The sequence below is a fragment of the Lithobates pipiens genome, unplaced genomic scaffold, assembly GCF_037356315.1.
Source record: "Lithobates pipiens isolate NorthernLeopardFrog02 unplaced genomic scaffold, aLitPip1_a1.2 Scaffold_13, whole genome shotgun sequence".
Classification (NCBI taxonomy): Eukaryota; Metazoa; Chordata; class Amphibia; order Anura; family Ranidae; genus Lithobates; species Lithobates pipiens.
Window position 1 is genome coordinate 324,758,203 of NW_027507718.1, and position 16,452 is coordinate 324,774,654.

At 46.9% G+C, this 16,452-nt stretch overlaps 1 protein-coding gene across 2 annotated transcripts in view; it reads right to left on the reverse strand.

The window, feature by feature from the left end:
- The window catches only part of TBC1D9 (TBC1 domain family member 9), a 117,853-nt gene that overhangs the window by 72,706 nt on the left and 28,695 nt on the right, over positions 1 to 16,452 (reverse strand). For both annotated transcript variants that reach the window (XR_013272315.1, XM_077476941.1), the window contains exons 5-6: positions 3,803 to 4,064; positions 2,293 to 2,500 (exon numbers count right to left, since the gene is read on the reverse strand). Coding sequence is in view for 1 of the 2 variants with exons in the window: in XM_077476941.1 (XP_077333067.1) it covers positions 2,293 to 2,500; positions 3,803 to 4,064 (470 nt within the window). In the remaining variant the exon portion in view is untranslated. The remainder of the gene's footprint in view (positions 1 to 2,292; positions 2,501 to 3,802; positions 4,065 to 16,452) is intronic.

Here is a 16,452-nt window from a genome sequence, read left to right on the forward strand (position 1 = left end):
TGTATATGCGTTTCAACGGCCCACAAGTGACTCTTCAACTATGACCTATGCATTAATTAAGCCTAGGCCTATAGACTCTTTTCAGCTTAGGGAGTATATACAACTTTCCACAGTGTATTTTTTTTAAAAGTCCTATTTTGGGAAAACCTCAAGGACAGTTCATATACTCATTTCAAAGTTCTTTCCAATCCGAGACAAAAGCAGAATAATATCTTCAATACATCAGGAAACAGTTCATGAAACAGTTCTTTTAGTTAATTAATTACTTTCAGAGCAGAACACTCATCCCTTCTTTTCTTCTTACCATTTCACCAGGGTCTAACCTCTTATAATGCACCACTGCCTTCTTTCCCCTGATGGCGGCAAGTGAGTTCCAATCTAGTATGAGGTATAGGTATGAGGTGGGGGGCAATAGGGGGGCTACACAGCATACAGCCCATCTGAGGTGTTAGATAAGCAGAGCATATCACAGTGTACTCGGGGGGTTGGTGCTGGGATATCCTCCCACGGTTGCTAGATCTCACCTTCTCTCCCCCTCATCAATACGTTTAGGCAGACCAACTCCCAGATCTCCATCCTTCCACTCCTCACCCTCTCACCTTTTAGCTTCCTGCTCAGTTCTCTCACTCCCAGCCGACAGCACTTTCATTTATTGGGAGGAGGGTGTCACAAGGGGGAAGAGTCTGCCACTTGCTGCTTTGCTGTGCTCCATCTGTTCCTGCAAAAGCCTCCACGGATTACATTCAGGCAGAAGCGGTGGGGGGGTGTGTGGGGATGGTACAGCTGCAGGGTCCGGGGGTCGTACTTCATAGGATACCCCTCCCCCAACTCAGGAGCGTCACATCCTCGTCTACCTCCCAACCTGCATTGCTTCTCAAGACTAGTTTTCTAACACGCCAACAGGTGGCAGCAGAAGTCTGCATGCAGTCACAGGGAGCATGACCTTCTTCAGTTAGTGTGCCAAAAGACACGTGTACATCGAGAGCTGTGCAACTGGTGCTATTCTGACCACGTGCATTACCATATCTGCTATTTTATCATGGACAGCAAGTTAGAAGAAAGAGCAAATGTTGGTTTTGAGGTGTTTTGAGTGGCATGTGCGCTTCAAGAGCAGAAAAAAATCACTGGAAGACCTTCAACGAACTCAACACCCCAAAATGTTGAAACTATGAGGCAACGTGTGCATGATAAGCATCGGAGAACAATCACGCGTGCCACTCAAGACACCTCAAATGACTCATTGCAGCATCGTTGTAAATTTGCCTAATCATGTCAAACGACGCAGAATTGACATCTCAAACGACTCATTAAGCAAGTTTACAAAGATGTTGCAATCATGTCAAACGACACAGAATTTCACGTTTGTTCTTTGTTCTAACTTGCTGTCCATGATGAATCAGATGTTGTAATGCACGTTTTCAGGATAGCACCAGTTACACAGCTCCCGATGTACACAGGACGATGTCTTTTGGCACACTAACTTATGAAGGTTGGTGCTCCCTGTGACTGTGCGTGCAGCCTTGTACTGTCATCTGTTGATGTGTTACAAAACTAGTCTTGAAACTTTTTGATACCACGTCGTATGTACGTATGTAAGATTTAACCCCTTCAGGTGCATTCTTCATACCATAAAAAGTAAATACTCAAAAACAGCAACAGAGAGAGTGAGCCCCTTGAAACAGGTGTTGGATTCCCTGGAAGCCAAAAAAACCACTGAGATGATTAAAAATTCTGGTAACTGTCTATAACTGAAAACTGTTTTGAATCAACTGAGGTTTTAATAATGAAAACATCTTGCAAAAATTTCTCCTGTAAGTTTGTTTAAATGACATTCAAAAAGGATAATTAAATAAGTTCAATAATTTTTCAGCTAAGGAAATAATCATCCTTGCCTTGAGCTACTGTACTAAAATTCCAGGATTCACCAGTTTAACATTCACGCTCCAAATGATTATTCATATTTTTAATTAAAAAAAACAACCAAGTGGAATCATCCTGCCAGATCTGCTGACAATGAACAGGTTGTTGGCAAAGGAGGTGGTGAAGGGCTGCAGCATATCTACAGTATGTTTACATCTCTTTCTTGCTGTTCGGTTAATGGAGGAAGTATAATTAGGTCCAACAGGCAGGGAAAATGTGCATAAATTACTAAGACTGGCATTAAATGGGCTAGAAAATTCTGTAAAATTACTCATTTCTAGACAGAGGGGGTGAAGAACCTAATTACATGGATGGCTTAGAAAAGGGCAGCGCTGAGTGACTGCACATTGTCACAACTATATAAATACACACCTCTCTCAGTGGAATGATTAGGCTGCACAGGTTCTCCTCTTTACTAGTGAAGCAGATGTAATTGGTGGATACAAACATCTGGCCCACAATATGTCTTTTACTGAATGGTGTCCATAGAGTACAGTCTGTATGTCCGTCCAGCTTCTCATCCTTGGGGAGGCGGAAGAGGGAACGATATCGTTCGCTCTTGGCTCGAGCATCTAAATCTCTGCAATATACAAACAAACCAGTTGGTTAGAGGAGTTAATGTGATGTAATTAGACATGTTTTAGGAAGGGTCTGATTTAGACAAAAGGGGTTATATAGAAGATTCTGACTCCTAGCAGGACCACCACCAAAAATGTATCTACTTTAGACCCCTTTCATGCCGTCATTCCAGAAGTCCATTTTTAAGCAGAACAAGAACGGACTGCATGGAATACCTATGGGTGATATGTAAGTGGATATGTGTTTGTTTACAGCAAGCCAGTCTGTTCATATTTGTTAGACTGAATGCAATAAGTTTGTATCCAGCTCTACTTTTGTAGCCCTGACCAAATGTGGTCAGATATAGACAGACATACGTCCACTAACATCTAGCAACCCATAGGGGGTTATTTACAAAAGGAAAATGCACTTTGCAGTGAAAGTGCACTTGGAAGTGCAGTCACTGTAGATCCGAGGGAGACATGCAAGGAAAATAAAAAACAGCATTTTAGCTTGCACATGATTGGATGATAAAATCAGCAGAGTTTCCACTCATTTCAGATCTACCCCTTAGATTTACAGCGACTGCACTTTCAAGTGCACTTGCAGTGCAAAGTGGATTTGCTGCCTTTCGTAAATAACCCCCATAGTGATTACATGGGTTTGTTTTTCCTCCACCTGCGGATGTCCGGTCACACCGCTTTCCATTCCCCTCCAGCTCAGCAGGGGATAAGTCCATGTATCCCCTGCTGAGACGGAAAAGAAGGCATCCACGTAAAATGGGCCTAAAAGTCCAATGGTTGCTACACACACATATAAATATAATCACTCAATTGGTCATTTGGTGCGACTACAAATCGAATATAAAAATCACAAACCAGAGACCTCCTGTTCAACTATATAGAAAGCTTTTGATCAATGTCAACTTGGCCATGGTAGAATTTTGTCTATAAATTCTGACTGTTGAAACAAATACAGATATATTTAATTGATCATTTACATTCATGACCAATAGCATTTTTTATCAATATTTTTAAGCAAATGCAAAGCACAGAACACTGCTAAAATTTTGATGATAAATTGCTTGTTTATGCTTATTTGTACCCACACAAATCGCTATTTGCATGGCCACCTTTACATAAATTTTTTTTTTTACTAATAGTTTAATAAGTTATAAGTGTATCAAAGGTCAAAGAAGAACTCTGATGTTAACAGTAGAACAGGTTCATAGGATTGGTTCAGATGTATGTATTAGCTGTACTCATTATGCTTTATGCAGAAGGAAGGTCTGTAAAATATGACTAACTTTGCAACTTTCCCTCACCGTTTTAAGGCAGATACTTTTTTGGGCGATTTCTTTTTCAGTTTGGGAAGAGAGCGGTCCTGCTCAAAGCCCTCATTGTCCAGAAGCTGTCTCATAGCCATGTTGGCAAGCTGCTCCATTAATTTGAATGTCTCTGTGATGTTGAGAAAGACGGAGAAGAAATGTTCACTAGACCGGGTGCTGGCTTTAATCATGTCAGGAAGAAGCAGGGTGGCCGTCTTTTCCAGCTGTGTTATATCCACCCAACGGATCACCAGCTTGGCTGAAAGAGAAATATGACAGCATGTCAGAAGAAAGAACATCACTGTCATTGCCTGAAGGTTAGATGTCAGTGAAAAATGTAATTATTAGCAGTGGCCTAATAGCATGATCAAAATAGACCATGCTACTACTGCATCTTCCTAAGCTTTGTTAATGAAACAAGCACTCTGTATAATGGATTCATGATTCCAGTATGGACAAGATGGAGCAGTAACTTTAAAAAAGCAAATAAACCATGACCTCTAACCTGGTTCTCCCAGTAGAGGTAAAGATATTCAATATAAAGAACATAACGGTCTATCCAAACTGTAGTTGAGTCTCCATGCTTTATAGGACTCTTGTCGTATACCCTTCCTTTTTAGATTGTAAGCTCCAACAAGCGGGGCCCTCTGATTCCTCTTGTACCAAATTGTAATGTAACTGTAATGTCTGCCCTCATGTTGTAAAGTGCTGTGCAAACTGTTGGCACTATATAAAACCTGTATAATAATAAAAATAATAATAAAATACATTGATTCTTCATGGGTGCTCTCAGTTTGACCCTGAGACTATAAAGCTAGTCATAGCACTATGTACAAAAATGTTTAAAAAGGACAAGCATATCAAAGTAAGCCCAAATTAGAGACACAAACAACAAAAATGCAACATGGTTGCAAGATAGATTGCAAATAGGCCTATATATAGTAGTTGTTACACAAAATTTTGACTTTCAATCCGACTTAAGGCCAACTCCTCATAAGATCGGCAAGCATAGTCCATTGACACTTCCTCCAGTTCTCCAACTGAAAACCTGTACCTTCATATGCATATAAAGCTAGAAGAAGAGTCTTCAGGAGCCTGGCATTGAACCCACAATCCACTGATTGTGCATGCAATTCTTTACAGGATCCTATGCAAAAAATAATAAATGCACATTTTTTTCCTGCAAATATGTGTGCATTTAGTAGTTTTTCCTAGTCTATTTTTTTTTTTTTTTTTTTTTTTTTTATCCTTTACACCAATGATTCTCAACCAGGGTTCTGTGGAACCCTAGGGTTCCTCCAGGAGATCGCTAGGGGTTCCTTCAGCATTGGACAGTTTCTGCCTCTCAGATAAGTTCCCACTCACACCATTGATCTTTTTAGCTACCTGTAAGGGGGTAATTCTTCCCAATGACCACAAGTGTAAGGACCATTCATCCCACTGACCATTACACTAATGTATCATGAGTTGTAGATTTCTAAATTTTTAGCAGGGGTTCCCCGAGACCAGAGAACTATTTCAAGGGTTCCTCTGTGTTGAAAAGGTTGAGAAAAGCTGCTTTACACAATGGAAAGACCTTCATGATGTGCTGGCTTTCCATGGTTATCAAGTTGATCAACCACATACAAATACATACTAATGTACAAAAGCAAAGTAGCTAACAGAAAACATGTTAAACCCAAGCGTTTGTTGGAGTTTCAGGCTGCTGCGACGACCTTACACTTCGTTAAGGCTCATACATATAGACGTGAATACAGGTGAATGGGCATACAGCATAGAATACACCTGTAACTGTGGTGGAGCATGGGGAGTGAAGAAAAGGTGAATATGTGCAGCTTTTGGGTGGGGCTGACATTAAAACGTACCTGTTTTTGCCCTGCATTTGGCACGTTTACTGTTACATTTGTTCGAACTGAAAGGCATATTTGCAGTGATGCATTGTAACTGTACTAATGGTTTATAAAAAGTTACAAGTGTATCAAAGGTAAAACAAGAACTATGGATGTTAACAATAGAAAAGAATAATCGGATGGGTTTAAATTTTATGAATGATCTGTAATTTACCTTTATTCTACCTTTAATATATTAGTATTCCATCCCTCTACCTTTGTCAGAAGCCTGTAAATATATTTTTATGCATGGGAAGCATTCAGATGTTCTTTCGCAAATAATAGTTTAATGTGGCGATTAGTGATGGCCGAACGGTTCGCCCGGCGGTCGTTTCGCGGCGAATTTCCGACTTTCGCCGTCCGCGGGTTCGAACGCCTTTTTCCGTCGTTCGCCCCGGCGGACTTACGTGTTTAATGTATACAAGAACTTTAACCTTTCGTGACACGTTTATCATGTGTTACAGGACAACCAATTGAGACATGACAGCTCATGGACACTTGGACATTCCCCCTAACCTATAAATACACCCGATCCGGTGGCCATTTTACATTCTTTCTTCTGTCACTGTAGGGAAAGGATCCTGTGTGGAGTAGGGACAGAGAAAACGCTAGCTATTTGGTACACAAAAGTTCTTTTCAGGACTGGTATAGGTGTTAGGTCAGCAGCCTGAGTTTCTTTTGTCAGTTTAGATAAAGGGACAGAGCGCTGTATGCTGCTATTTTAGGGACAGCTCAGCCAGATTAGTCTTTCTTCATCATCATCATCATCATCATCATTAGCTGTTACTATCAGGTCCACAAAAGAGCTGTTCCAGCTAATCGTTCCAGCCTACTCTTTTTTGCCAATTTGTATAGGGACAGGCAGGAAGCAGTGTGTCAGGCAGTGAGGATAATTTTAAAGACTTGCTGTTACTATTAGTTCCACAAAGGTTCTTTTCAGGACTGGTATCAGTGGTACGGTAATAGGCTTGTACACGTATAATATTCTTTCTTCCAAATATAGAAAGAATATTATACTTGACTGCTGCCCTTCTGCTGCAGTCTGCTAATCATTCACAACTCACTTGTTCCACAAAGCTCTTTATCAGGACTGGTAACTTGGTCTGTCTAGGGTGCTACGGTACATAGGCTTGGGTGCGGTACAGTCTGCTGTTCTGTAAGGACCGCTATCGGTCCACAATACATAGGGTTGCCGTGCACTACTGCTGACCGCTGCCCTATACTGCAGCAGTCCTTCAGCGGTATAGGGACTGACGCACAGTCTGCTAAACACTAATACACAACCTGCTTGGTCCACAAAAGTTCTTATAAGGACTGGTAACTTGGTATAGGGTGCTACGGTACATAGGCCTGAGTGCAGTACAGTCTGCTGTTCTGTAAGGACCGCTATCGGTCCACAATACATAGGGTTGCCGTGCACTACTGCTGACCGCTGCCCTATACTGCAGCAGTCCTTCAGCGGTATAGGGACTGACGCACAGTCTGCTAAACACTAATACACAACCTGCTTGGTCCACAAAAGTTCTTATAAGGACTGGTAACTTGGTATAGGGTGCTACGGTACATAGGCCTGAGTGCAGTACAGTCTGCTGTTCTGTAAGGACCGCTATCGGTCCACAATACATAGGGTTGCCGTGCACTACTGCTGACCGCTGCCCTATACTGCAGCAGTCCTTCATTGGTATAGGGACTGACGTACAGTCTGCTAATCACTAACACACAACCTGCTTGGTCCACAAAAGTTCTTATAAGGACTGGTAACTTGGTATAGGGTGCTACGGTACATAGGCCTGAGTGCAGTACAGTCTGCTGTTCTGTAAGGACCGCTATCGGTCCACAATACATAGGGTTGCCGTGCACTACTGCTGACCGCTGCCCTATACTGCAGCAGTCCTTCATTGGTATAGGGACTGACGTACAGTCTGCTAATCACTAACACACAACCTGCTTGGTCCACAAAAGTTCTTATAAGGACTGGTAACTTGGTATAGGGTGCTACGGTACATAGGCCTGAGTGCGTTACAGTCTGCTGTTCTGTAAGGACCGCTATCGGTCCACAATACATAGGGTTGCCGTGCACTACTGCTGACCGCTGCCCTATACTGCAGCAGTCCTTCAGCGGTATAGGGACTGACGCACAGTCTGCTAAACACTAACACACAACCTGCTTGGTCCACAAAAGTTTTTATAAGGACTGGTAACTTGGTATAGGGTGCTACGGTACATAGGCCTGAGTGCAGTACAGTCTGCTGTTCTGTAAGGACCGCTATCGGTCCACAATACATAGGGTTGCCGTGCACTACTGCTGACCGCTGCCCTATACTGCAGCAGTCCTTCATTGGTATAGGGACTGACGTACAGTCTGCTAATCACTAACACACAACCTGCTTGGTCCACAAAAGTTCTTATAAGGACTGGTAACTTGGTATAGGGTGCTACGGTACATAGGCCTGAGTGCGTTACAGTCTGCTGTTCTGTAAGGACCGCTATCGGTCCACAATACATAGGGTTGCCGTGCACTACTGCTGACCGCTGCCCTATACTGCAGCAGTCCTTCATTGGTATAGGGACTGACGTACAGTCTGCTAATCACTAACACACAACCTGCTTGGTCCACAAAAGTTCTTATAAGGACTGGTAACTTGGTATAGGGTGCTACGGTACATAGGCCTGAGTGCGTTACAGTCTGCTGTTCTGTAAGGACCGCTATCGGTCCACAATACATAGGGTTGCCGTGCACTACTGCTGACCGCTGCCCTATACTGCAGCAGTCCTTCAGCGGTATAGGGACTGACGTACAGTCTGCTAATCACTAACACACAACCTGCTTGGTCCACAAAAGTTCTTATAAGGACTGGTAACTTGGTATAGGGTGCTACGGTACATAGGCCTGAGTGCGTTACAGTCTGCTGTTCTGTAAGGACCGCTATCGGTCCACAATACATAGGGTTGCCGTGCACTACTGCTGACCGCTGCCCTATACTGCAGCAGTCCTTCAGCGGTATAGGGACTGACGCACAGTCTGCTAAACACTAACACACAACCTGCTTGGTCCACAAAAGTTTTTATAAGGACTGGTAACTTGGTATAGGGTGCTACGGTACATAGGCCTGAGTGCGTTACAGTCTGCTGTTCTGTAAGGACCGCTATCGGTCCACAATACATAGGGTTGCCGTGCACTACTGCTGACCGCTGCCCTATACTGCAGCAGTCCTTCATTGGTATAGGGACTGACGTACAGTCTGCTAATCACTAACACACAACCTGCTTGGTCCACAAAAGTTCTTATAAGGACTGGTAACTTGGTATAGGGTGCTACGGTACATAGGCCTGAGTGCGTTACAGTCTGCTGTTCTGTAAGGACCGCTATCGGTCCACAATACATAGGGTTGCCGTGCACTACTGCTGACCGCTGCCCTATACTGCAGCAGTCCTTCAGCGGTATAGGGACTGACGCACAGTCTGCTAAACACTAACACACAACCTGCTTGGTCCACAAAAGTTTTTATAAGGACTGGTAACTTGGTATAGGGTGCTACGGTACATAGGCCTGAGTGCAGTACAGTCTGCTGTTCTGTAAGGACCGCTATCGGTCCACAATACATAGGGTTGCCGTGCACTACTGCTGACCGCTGCCCTATACTGCAGCAGTCCTTCATTGGTATAGGGACTGACGTACAGTCTGCTAATCACTAACACACAACCTGCTTGGTCCACAAAAGTTCTTATAAGGACTGGTAACTTGGTATAGGGTGCTACGGTACATAGGCCTGAGTGCGTTACAGTCTGCTGTTCTGTAAGGACCGCTATCGGTCCACAATACATAGGGTTGCCGTGCACTACTGCTGACCGCTGCCCTATACTGCAGCAGTCCTTCATTGGTATAGGGACTGACGTACAGTCTGCTAATCACTAACACACAACCTGCTTGGTCCACAAAAGTTCTTATAAGGACTGGTAACTTGGTATAGGGTGCTACGGTACATAGGCCTGAGTGCGTTACAGTCTGCTGTTCTGTAAGGACCGCTATCGGTCCACAATACATAGGGTTGCCGTGCACTACTGCTGACCGCTGCCCTATACTGCAGCAGTCCTTCATTGGTATAGGGACTGACGTACAGTCTGCTAATCACTAACACACAACCTGCTTGTTCCACAAAAGTTCTTATAAGGACTGGTAACTTGGTATAGGGTGCTACGGTACATAGGCTTGAGTGCGGTACAGTCTGCTGTTCTGTAAGGACCGCTATCGGTCCACAATAGATAGGGTTGACGTGCACCACTGCTGACCGCTGCCCTATACTGCAGCAGTCCTTCAGCGGTATAGGGACTGACGTACAGTCTGCTAAACACTAATACACAACCTGCTTGGTCCACAAAAGTTCTTATAAGGACTGGTAACTTGGTATAGGGTGCTACGGTACATAGGCTTGAGTGCGGTACAGTCTGCTGTTCTGTAAGGACCGCTATCGGTCCACAATAGATAGGGTTGACGTGCACCACTGCTGACCGCTGCCCTATACTGCAGCAGTCCTTCAGCGGTATAGGGACTGACGTACAGTCTGCTAAACACTAATACACAACCTGCTTGGTCCACAAAAGTTCTTATAAGGACTGGTAACTTGGTATAGGGTGCTACGGTACATAGGCTTGAGTGCGGTACAGTCTGCTGTTCTGTAAGGACCGCTATCGGTCCACAATAGATAGGGTTGACGTGCACCACTGCTGACCGCTGCCCTATACTGCAGCAGTCCTTCAGCGGTATAGGGACTGACGTACAGTCTGCTAAACACTAATACACAACCTGCTTGGTCCACAAAAGTTCTTATAAGGACTGGTAACTTGGTATAGGGTGCTACGGTACATAGGCTTGAGTGCGGTACAGTCTGCTGTTCTGTAAGGACCGCTATCGGTCCACAATAGATAGGGTTGACGTGCACCACTGCTGACCGCTCACCTATACTGCAGCAGTCCTTCAGCGGTATAGGGACTGACGTACAGTCTGCTAATCACTAACACACAACCTGCTTGTTCCACAAAAGTTCTTATAAGGACTGGTAACTTGGTATAGGGTGCTACGGTACATAGGCTTGAGTGCGGTACAGTCTGCTGTTCTGTAAGGACCGCTATCGGTCCACAATAGATAGGGTTGACGTGCACCACTGCTGACCGCTGCCCTATACTGCAGCAGTCCTTCAGCGGTATAGGGACTGACGTACAGTCTGCTAAACACTAATACACAACCTGCTTGGTCCACAAAAGTTCTTATAAGGACTGGTAACTTGGTATAGGGTGCTACGGTACATAGGCTTGAGTGCGGTACAGTCTGCTGTTCTGTAAGGACCGCTATCGGTCCACAATAGATAGGGTTGACGTGCACCACTGCTGACCGCTGCCCTATACTGCAGCAGTCCTTCAGCGGTATAGGGACTGACGTACAGTCTGCTAAACACTAATACACAACCTGCTTGGTCCACAAAAGTTCTTATAAGGACTGGTAACTTGGTATAGGGTGCTACGGTACATAGGCTTGAGTGCGGTACAGTCTGCTGTTCTGTAAGGACCGCTATCGGTCCACAATAGATAGGGTTGACGTGCACCACTGCTGACCGCTCACCTATACTGCAGCAGTCCTTCAGCGGTATAGGGACTGACGTACAGTCTGCTAATCACTAACACACAACCTGCTTGTTCCACAAAAGTTCTTATAAGGACTGGTAACTTGGTATAGGGTGCTACGGTACATAGGCTTGAGTGCGGTACAGTCTGCTGTTCTGTAAGGACCGCTATCGGTCCACAATAGATAGGGTTGACGTGCACCACTGCTGACCGCTGCCCTATACTGCAGCAGTCCTTCAGCGGTATAGGGACTGACGTACAGTCTGCTAAACACTAATACACAACCTGCTTGGTCCACAAAAGTTCTTATAAGGACTGGTAACTTGGTATAGGGTGCTACGGTACATAGGCTTGAGTGCGGTACAGTCTGCTGTTCTGTAAGGACCGCTATCGGTCCACAATAGATAGGGTTGACGTGCACCACTGCTGACCGCTGCCCTATACTGCAGCAGTCCTTCAGCGGTATAGGGACTGACGTACAGTCTGCTAAACACTAATACACAACCTGCTTGGTCCACAAAAGTTCTTATAAGGACTGGTAACTTGGTATAGGGTGCTACGGTACATAGGCTTGAGTGCGGTACAGTCTGCTGTTCTGTAAGGACCGCTATCGGTCCACAATAGATAGGGTTGACGTGCACCACTGCTGACCGCTCACCTATACTGCAGCAGTCCTTCAGCGGTATAGGGACTAAGAGTTTTGTCACAGGGTCATTTAAAAAATGACATGCAGAGGAAGAGGCAGGCCCTTCCGCAGGGGTGGTAGGGGTAGGGCAGGAGCAACAGGCTTGAGCCAAAGTGGGAAGTTGCAGAAGGTGCGTTCAATTACTTTAAAGGATGCACCAGACTTGGTTGAGTGGCTCGCTCAGCCTTACTCTTCTGCACCCTCCTCATCCTCTCGATCTGCACCCTCTTCTTCACTCTCTGCTATGTGCACCCCCAAAGACACTACCACCAACAACACGACCACCACCACCACCACCACATACCTTCCGCTTGAGTCACTGGAATTATTTTCCGATCCATATCAAGAGGACATTTCTGATGCGCAGCCACTCTTGGTATTGGATCAGGAAGAGGAGGTAGCAACAAGCGCTACTCAGCAGTCTGACGCCAGTACCCAGATCAGCCCAAGGAGGAGGTTGGTCCCCGGTGTTGCTGCCTACTCTACTTATAGCGGTGGGGAAGGTGACGTTGATGATGACGTGTCTAGTGATGTCACGTGGGTGCCCACAAGAGAGGAAGAGGAGGGGAGTTCAGAGGGAGATATGGACCAGCAGATAGGGAGGAGAAGCAGCAATGACTTACATTGCACAGCAGGGACAAAGCAGACTGCAAATGTATCAGGAGCGAGTCATCGACCATGTACGGTCACATCTGGCGCTCCCAGGACACCGGCACATGGCTCCGCAGTGTGGGCTTTTTTTAACGTGTCCGCTGCTGACAATAGCGTTGCCATCTGCAATCTTTGCAGTCAACGCGTTAGTCGCGGTAAGCCCAATACTCACCTAGGGACGACCGCCTTAAGAAGGCACATGAGCAGCCATCACCGAGCCCAGTGGGAGCAACGGAACACACAAAGCCACACTGCAGGCTCTCACCGTCCAGCCTCGTCTTCTACTTCTCCTTCTCCTCTCTCCTCACAATTGTCCTCCACTCCACCTTCCATCACGCCAAGCTCACATTTTTCTGCAAAAAGGCAGGCTTCCGTGGGCCTAATGTTTGAGCGTAAAAAAATGATGACGCCGGATAACCCTCTTGCCCAACGGTTGGCGGCTGGCTTGTCAGAACTCATAGCCCGCCAACTACTGCCATATAAACTGGTGGACTCGGAGGCCTTTCGCAAATTTGTGGCCATTGGAACACCACAATGGAAGGTCCCAGGAAGGAAGTATTTCTCAGAGAAGGGCATCCCAGAGCTATATGGCCATGTTCAGCGGCAAGTGAATGTATCTCTGGCACACAGTGTCGGTGCCAAGATACATCTGACCACAGACACGTGGTCTAGCAAACACGGGCAGGGAAGGTATATCAGTTTTACTGCCCACTGGGTGAACCTTCTGACGGCCGTCAAGCATGTAACCCGTGGCACCCGTGTAGATTTGGTTTTACCGCCACGGATTGCATGCAGGCCTGACTCTTCTTCTCCTCCTCCTACTCCATCCTCCTCCCTCTCCTCCTCAGCTGCCTCCTCCTTTTCCGCTGCTAGCGTCTCTTCCACTGCACCGCCCAAGCTCCCCAGAACCTATTCCACATGCCAGGTGAGACGTTGCCATGCCGTGCTGCGTCTGTTGTGCCTGGAAGCAAAGAGCCACACTGGCCCGGCACTCCTTTCAGCTTTGCGTTCACAGGCAGATGAGTGGCTAACACCGCTCAATTTGACAGTTGGTAAAGTGGTGTGTGACAACGGTGCCAATCTGCTTAGCGCATTGAAACAGGGCAAAATCACGCACGTGCCGTGCATGGCACACGTCTTAAACTTGGTCGTGCAGCGATTCCTTGTCAAATACCCTGGGGTCCAGGACATCTTGCGGCAGGCAAGGAAAATCTCGGCCCATTTCAGAAGATCTTACACGGCCATGGCTCGCCTTGCTGACATTCAGCGGCGACACCATCTGCCGGTCAGACGTCTTATTTGCGATTGCCCGACGCGATGGAACTCAACCTTCTATATGCTTGATAGGCTGCTCCAGCAGAAACGTGCAGTTAACGTCTACCTGTATGAACTCTGCGAAAGAAACGGTTCTGGGGAGCTGGGTTTTTTTTCACCGCGCCAGTGGCTGCTCATGCGCGACACATGCAGACTTCTGCGGCCATTTGAGGAGATCACCAAACTGGTCAGTCGCAGCCATGGCGCCATCAGTGACATGGTACCTTATGCCTTCTTTCTGGAGCGTGCATTGCGTCGTGTCATTGATCAGGCTGTGGAGGAGCAGGAGCGGGAAGATGAGGAAGTCGCAATGCTGGATGAATTCCCAGGGGGGGCTACTCTATCTGAGACAAGTCAACAACAGGAGTCTGATGAGGAGTCAGAGGAGGATGGTGCCGGGGCGGATGAGCAGGAGCAAGAAGAGCATGCTTTAAACCTTTCTGGGATCCCTGTTGTGCGAGGATGGGGAGAGGAGAATGAAGAGGACGACATTATCCTGGATGATGAGCAGGAGCCAGGCCACCACACCGCTTCCACTTTAGTGCAAATGGGGGCCTTCATGCTCCAGTGTTTTAATAGGGACCCCCGTATAAAAAGCATGAGGGTCAAGGACCAGTACTGGGTGGCAACGTACTTAGACCCCCGGTACAAACACAAAATGGCGGAAATGTTACCGCCGTCGCAGAGGGCTGTCAGAATGCAGCACTTCCAGGCCTTGCTTCGAGAAATGCTGCATTCTGCTTTTGCGTGCGCTGGCAGAGGAGCAATTCCCACTCCCAGAGAAGGATTTGCGGGTACCAATCCAACAGCGCCTGCAAGAAGAGGCCGGTTTGAAGATGTGTTGGTGACTTCGGATATGAGGTCATTCTTTCAGCCGACCCATCGACAGGTGTCATCCGGATCCAGCATCAGGGAACGCCTAGACCGTCAGGTGTCCGACTACATTGGGTTAACGGCCGATGTGGACGCTCTGAGGAGTGATGAACCCCTAGACTACTGGGTGGGCAGGCTTGACCTCTGGCCAGAGCTTGCCCAATTTGCAATCGAACTGTTGGCTTGCCCCTCATCCAGTGTCCTGTCCGAAAGGACGTTCAGCGCAGCAGGGGGGATTGTGACCGATAAGCGTACTCGCCTAGCTCACCACAGTGTTAACTACCTCACATTTCTAAAAATGAATGAGGCATGGATCTCGGAGGAATTCAACACATGTGATCAGTAGACCATGTATATGTCTATAAACAATTTTTGGAATCAAGCACACAGACCTTCTTAATTCATTTGGCTCACTTCCCTGACCCAAAAAAGCACACCGTACTATATGCCCCTACCCTCCTCTTTGAAGAGGTTGAGCGGTGTCATATTTCTACTGGGGCTGCTTATTATGAGGGGTTCCCACCATCCCTGTGCTGTGCTGACTTCCTCCTGGGTGTTCTTATTATGAGGGGCTCCCACCATCCCTGTGCTGTGCTGACTTCCTCCTGGGGGTTCTTATTATGAGGGGATCACACCATCCCTGTGCTGTGCTGACTTCCTCCTGGGGCTGCTTACGGTGCTGCTGTCAGCGCTGTATGTCACGGAGCTGCTGTCAGCGCTGTATGTCACGGAGCTGCTGTCAGCGCTGTATGTCACGGAGCTGCTGTCAGCGCTGTATGTCACGGAGCTGCTGTCAGCGCTGTATGTCACGGTGCTGCTGTCAGCGCTGTATGTCACGGAGCTGCTGTCAGCGCTGTATGTCACGGAGCTGCTGTCAGTGCTGTATGTCACGGAGCTGCTGTCAGCGCTGTATGTCACGGAGCTGCTGTCAGCGCTGTATGTCACGGAGCTGCTGTCAGCGCTGTATGTCACGGTGCTGCTGTCAGCGCTGTATGTCACGGAGCTGCTGTCAGCGCTGTATGTCACGGAGCTGCTGTCAGTGCTGTATGTCACGGAGCTGCTGTCAGCGCTGTATGTCACGGAGCTGCTGTCAGCGCTGTATGTCACGGAGCTGCTGTCAGCGCTGTATGTCACGGTGCTGCTGTCAGCGCTGTATGTCACGGAGCTGCTGTCAGCGCTGTATGTCACGGAGCTGCTGTCAGCGCTGTATGTCACGGAGCTGCTGTCAGCGCTGTATGTCACGGAGCTGCTGTCAGCGCTGTATGTCACGGAGCTGCTGTCAGCGCTGTATGTCACGGTGCTGATGTCAGTGCTCTGTATTACGGTGCTGCTGTCAGTGCTCTGTATCTCCTGCACCCTCTTGTTTGCCTACCCTGGTCCCTGACCTTCCCTCTCCTCCATTGCCTTCATTAGCTCCATAGTCCTGAATTGTCAGAACAATTTCCCAAATAAAAAAAAAATGCTTGTAGTTATCGATCCCAAATTCACCTCATACATGTATTATGCTATTGTCCAGGTGGTGGGACTACGTGCTACCCCCTAATAATTACCCCGTGGCCGCAAATTCGACCTAAAGGTTTGCGAAATTCGCCTCCCATTGAAGTCAATGGAGCCCG